At 45.9% G+C, this 6,054-nt stretch overlaps 1 protein-coding gene across 1 annotated transcript; it reads left to right on the top strand.

The window, feature by feature from the left end:
* Nucleotides 1–1,236: 1,236 nt before the first annotated feature.
* PtA15_1A625 (uncharacterized protein) lies at nt 1,237–1,527 on the top strand (the record flags this gene model as incomplete). Its single annotated transcript, XM_053165672.1, has 1 exon — nt 1,237–1,527. The coding sequence occupies one exon, from the start codon at nt 1,237–1,239 to the stop codon at nt 1,525–1,527; it is 291 nt and encodes a 96-aa protein (XP_053016840.1).
* Between the last annotated feature and the right edge of the window lie 4,527 nt (nt 1,528–6,054).

Below are 6,054 nucleotides of genomic sequence, written 5' to 3' on the forward strand. Positions count from 1 at the left end.
GGTGCCCGTTGCGAGGACATTCGTAGTAGAGTTTGAAAAGGTACTGCATCGGTGGGCCAGGTTTCTTGATTGGAGGGGTTGCAACTTGATTGGTAAAGCAGTTGTCGAGGGTCCAACAAACTGTCTCTTGCATTTTTTCAACAAAAAGTTGGGCTTCTCCTATAGAACGGCCAGGGATGGAGAAGCAAAACGGATGACTGTTGAAAGCCGGACCAGCGCCGCCTAGCCAACGGACCATTCTTAGCGTGCACAAAGCAAGCTTGAAACCATGTGGAACAGGGACCTCTTTGATGAACGGTTCAGGTACAATATCTTCAATGTCAAGAATGAGTGAATATTTGTTACTGGGTGGTTTTAGTTCGGTGTTTAGCATTGCTTGGAGGGATGAAAGCACTGAGGAATGTGGAGATGATGTTGTGTTGGCGTTTGAGGTGATTGAGAGCATTTTTCAATGGAGTGTGGCAAGGAAGGTAACGGATAAGTAATTGGCTTGGGTCTTATGGATGGTAATGTGGGGGATGAAGCGGTGAAAGGAAATTTGGGGGGGAAGAGGGGTTTTGCAGGAGAGCTGAGGGGAAGGAGAGGCAGGAATGGAAAGAACTGAGGGGAAGGCCAGTGCCGGAAGACAATAAGGCAGGCAAGGATATGTAAGGATCAAAAGCTTGGGGGAAAGGTTGTAACAAAGCCAGGCGACTGGAGGTAACCAAAAGGGTATGAAACAACAGTGGGCCGCTACGCTAAACTACGCTATTTTAGCCATAAAGTTTAGCGTAGCGGCAAAAAGCGCCAACCTTTTTTGAATAGCGTTAGCGCGCTGTTAGCGCCGCTACGCTTTGCTAATTTTCAGCGGCGCTAACAGCATACCAATTTTTGTTTAGCGTTAGCGCTGCGCTACAGCCGCTACGCTACGCTACGAGGCGCTAAGGCGCTTTTAGCGGAAAAAAGACACTTTTTTGCCGCGAAAAACGCTTTAGCGCAGCATAGCGCGCGCTCTTTTGCGCCTTGCGTGCTTAGCGTTAGCGCAATTGCGCGCATCTGCGCTAACGCTACGCTAAAAGCTAAAATAGCTTTGCATCCTTTGCGCGTAGCGTCAGCGCAGATGCGCGCAATTGCGCTAACACTACGCTAAAAAATAGCGCATTTGCGCTGCGCTACGCTACCCTAACAGCTATGTTAGCGTAGCTGACCCACTGTTGGTGCATCCTTTGGGATCATCCAACGTGGAGGATGACATATATGGATTTTTCTCAACCCGCCAACGAACCTCCTAGCCAAAAACGTGATTTTGCTAGACGGGCAAAGGCTCACGATCAGCCGGAAATTGATGTCGCTCTTCTCCAAGCTCAAAATGAGCGCAACCGCATCAACCTCAAAATCATGTCCAAAGATATGTCCGCCTGTTGCAACGACGACTCCAGAGAATATTTCCGCATCAAGAGGCAAAAAATCCTCGCCGAGGAACGAGCGTCCGCCAGGTCTTCTGCTCAAAACAATTCCTCCCCTCAAGCCGGCCCCAGTTGCTCTTAACATTCCCTGCAGACATACTAATCCACTTCGGCTGTCGCTTTCCCCTGGTACTTGCTGAGGGATGCTGCGGCGCGGCTTCCCGCAGCAAGTGTGGGAAGAGAGGTAGTGAAGGGTGAAACCCTTCACCAACCTCGACCAGGGAAGAGAAAAAGGGACGCTAGTTATGTTTCTATTCCCGGCAAACACCAGAAAGTGGGGGGTTCAGGCGCAAGCCCTCAACTCAGGGTTTTTGGGAGAGCCTGAGCCGCGCGTAAACACCCAACACTCTCGGAAAAAGCCACAGAGAAACTAGTCTAACATGTTACTGATGAACAAAACAGCACCAGCTCCCTTATTCCAAATCCTCCCCGTCACAAGCCACATTCAACAAAATTGTCTTCGACCGGCGTGTGTCCTCCGCACTATATGGGCGGATGTACAGTTTGTAGCAAGCAGAGCTCCATCGCCCTAAATTGCATATGTCACTAGCCGGCATCCCCAAGGCAGCACGGAGGGAGGCTCCACCGACCCGAAAGCTATGACCTAGAACGCGGTCGTGGCCGCCTGCTGTCACCGCTTGCTGGATTCGTGAGACCACGTCACACCTCGTCAGATGTATTGAACTTACAGTAGTCGTCCGGGGTCCTTTCCATTTTTACGCTTTGTTACTCTTACCAGTTGTGCCGCAGTTGTTCCGAAACCTAGTTGATCCTTTAAATGTCCGCTCCAATTATGTATTGGCTCTTTTCCTTAATCAACTGATAGTTCTCAACAACTACAACACTAACACTCATTGCTACAATTAGGTTAGTGTGTTGTCGGTGCTCAAGTCGTATCAAGTGTAGATACTTATATCGCTACCTTCTAAAAGGTTAGTGTGTCGTCGGTGCTCAAGTCGTATCAAGTGTAGATACTTATATCGCTACCTTCTAAAAGGTTAGTGTGTCGTCGGTGCTCAAGTTGTATCAAGTGTAGATACTTATATCGCTACCTTCTAAAAGTCTGAGTTCATTAGGTTATGAGCCCAGTGGGTGCTTAAATCTGCAACCTCATCAAACTATTTCTTTGTATACGCAATGACCAATAAAGCAATTCATCGCCTTCCTCTTCTCACAAGAACTACGTTCAATGACTGGCGTAACGTCATGTTCTTGTTTTGCTTGGAGAAGGGTGTTGATGATCACTTATTATCTGACTTGTTCACCACCGAGAGGGATCCTATTGCCAAGGCTACTCTTAAACTTCAAAAGGGAGTCGCGGCTGGTATTCTAGGACGAAACTTAGGAGTAGAAAACTACGCTAAGTTTATCACCGAAGAAAACAAAAAGGAACCTCATCTGATTTGGAAAGCTTTGATTGCGCATTTTCAATCGGCATCTGCTCAGAATCAATTGGTGGTTTATCAAGATTTCCTTAAGATCAGGTATACCTCATCTTTGGAAAAATTCCTTACCGATATCGATTTGGGGCTTTCTCATATTTGTTTGGTTGGCATTCAAATTGTCAAATTGGAAAAACGTACTCTTGATGAACATCTTCTAGCGGAGTACCTCATCAATCTTCTTCCTCCCAAGCTCGAGAGTACTAAAGATCTTCTCTTAAGTAAGAGTCCGATCGATATCGACACAGTTAAACAATATCTCAACTCTAAATCTTTAAGTTTGAGTAACGTCAACACTTCTACTGACTCGGATTCAGTTACCATTAAATCTGAAGCTGCTTTAAAAACCGGAACCATCAACTGTCAGGACGGGTGTCACAATGAGAATTCTCGACACTCAAAAGCAAATTGCTATAAGCTTTATCCCAACAAGGCGCCAGAAGCTTACAAAAAGCGTCAACTCTTGGCGAAAGCAAAGAAAGCTAACGCTGTAACCTCCGAAGACATTAGTGGTGTTTATGTTTGTGTATCGGATCCGCGAGCATTGGCAGTCGTTCAAAACAACGCGTTGATCTTTCTCGACAGCTGTTGCTCAGATCATATGTTTTCCGATCGTCGATATTTTTCCGAATATGAAAGCTTCAATTCAACGGTCAATGTAGCTAGTGGTCAATCTTTGCCGGTCAAAGGTCGCGGTTTAATCAAAATCAAAAGCGACAACGGCAAACTTTTTACGGTAAAAGCTTTACACGTACCCGGTTTGACTCATGCTCTTTTGAGTCTTGCTCGACTCTCCGGCAGCAACTGCGATTTGATTCGTCGTGACGGTTCAAAATACTTCGTCAAGGATTCTGTGAAGAACGTCATTCTCTTCGATGCGCAGATTCAAAGCAACATCTTTGTCTGTCAAGCGGCTGCTATTCAGCCATCAAGTTCCACGACTGTATCATCGCTCGTGGTGGAAGGTTCGTCTACATCTTTGAATTCTCTAGCCGAACAAAGCATTGATCCTCGATTGCTTCATAGGCGAGCGGGACACCCTAGCCGAGAAGCACTAGCTAAAATGTTTAACTGTAGCTACTCCACCATAGACTGTGAAGCGTGTAGTTTATCAAAATCACATTGACAACCATTTTCTGGTAGTCTCCCAAAACCAACCTGTATTCTAGACTATGTATACATGGATCTTAGCGGGAAAATTACTCCCTCGAATGTTTGCAAAGCATCCTATTACTTCAAAATTACGGACTCCTTCTCAGCGTACAAACATGTTTTTATCTTAACTCACAAAAATCAAGCACTCAAAAAATTTAAGGAATATGTAAATGAAGTAACTACTTTTCATTCACGAAAACTCATCAATCTGGTCACCAATGGTGGGGGCGAGTTTTGCTCAGGAGAATTTGACACCTACTTGAAGGATCAAGGCATCATTCACCACATCACGGCACCTTATACGCCGCAACAGAATTCAATTGCTGAGCGTGGAAATCGGACGACAAGCGAGAAAGCGCGAGCACTTCTTAAGCAAGCAAATCTTCCGACAAATCTTTGGGGAGAGGCTGTTAGCACAGCAATTTTCTACGAGAATATCACTCCAACTAAGAAGATCGGCTGGAAATCTCCTCATGAAGTGTGGTTCGGACACGTTTTTAACCTAGGTCGGCTTCGTGTGTTTGGCTGCCAAGCATTCATTAACATTCCTAAAGAGCGAAGGAAGGGAAAATTTGGTGATACTTCGAAAGCAGGGGTTTTACTAGGGTATAGGCTGGGTATTCCTAACTGGAGAATACTTACAACAGACTCCCGGGTTGAGTACAGTCATGACATCATCTTTGATGAGTCATGTTTTCCAGGAATCTCCCCGGAAGATCTTGCCTATCCTGAATTACAAGAAAGTTTGGACGAGCTTCAAGACTCATATGACGTCAATCATCTTGTTTCGCCTTATAATCATCAACTGACGTCATCAGATAGCTCAATGACGTCATCTGAAGCGCCTCTTGTCTCGCAAGATCAACACTGCCAGCATAATTGGCTGGGTTAATGTTATCCCAGTTAAACTGGGATGAACTCAACCAATTTAAACTTGGTTGATCTCAACTGATGAAATATAAATCCAAGGGACCCCCCTTGGTTTTATATTTCATTGGATGAGATCAACCCATTCTAAATTGGTTGAGTGCATCCCAGTTAAACTGGGATGACTTCATCCCAGCCAAATATGCTGGCAGTGCAAGATTCGGCAGTGATATCCCCTTCCACTCTTGTTCCTTCCGCTTCCACAACTATCCCTCATCCACCACCTTCTTTGTCTCTGTCGACATATCTTCCCCAACCCCCTTCGAAAGTTTCAACGGGTGCAAAACCCAGTTGGCATTACGTTCCTGCGGATCAGCCGGCTCCGAAAAATATTTCCTCGGATCCAACTGACCCAGCCAATATTCTGACGACAAAGCAACGAGCTCATCTGGTCAACAGACAGCTCACCACTGAGCCTTGGTTTGTGCCGTTCTTCAACCAAAGCTTGTGTTTTTCGTCTATAGCGGAGGCTAACTTGGTACCTAAAACGTACAAAGCCGCGATAAACTCGACTGAAGCTCAGAACTGGCTGGACGCTATCTCCGTCGAACTTAAGGCAATGGATTGCTTGAACGTTTGGGAAATTGTTCCGATTCCGTCCGATCATGTTCTACTTGGTACAGTGTGGGTGTTTCGCATCAAAACCAACGCGGCAGGTCAATTCGTTAAATTCAAGGCGAGACTTTGTGCGCAAGGCAGTGCGCAACAAGACGGTATCGATTATAACGAAACATTTGGGCCGACTGGTCGCCTTCCGGCTCTTCGGTCGGTTTTGGCGTATGGCATGAACAACGGCATGGACATCCATCAGATGGACGTCAAGAACGCATTCTTAAACGGCACGTTGGACGAAACTGTATTTCTTCGAATTCCTCAAGGTTTAGAAGCACCTCCAGGGACCTGTCTTTGCCTTATAAAATCGATTTACGGTTTGAAGCAAGCCCCTTGGGTTTGGTATCGAGAACTTTCGGCATTTTTCGAATCAGTCAATTTTTTCCCTTCCCCAAACGATCCATGCTTGTTCAGATCGGCTGATCCAGACTGGGTCTGTATGGTACATGTTTACGTGGACGATCTTGTTGTTG

This window comes from Puccinia triticina, chromosome 1A (assembly GCF_026914185.1).
Source record: "Puccinia triticina chromosome 1A, complete sequence".
Lineage (NCBI taxonomy): Eukaryota > Fungi > Basidiomycota > Pucciniomycetes > Pucciniales > Pucciniaceae > Puccinia > Puccinia triticina.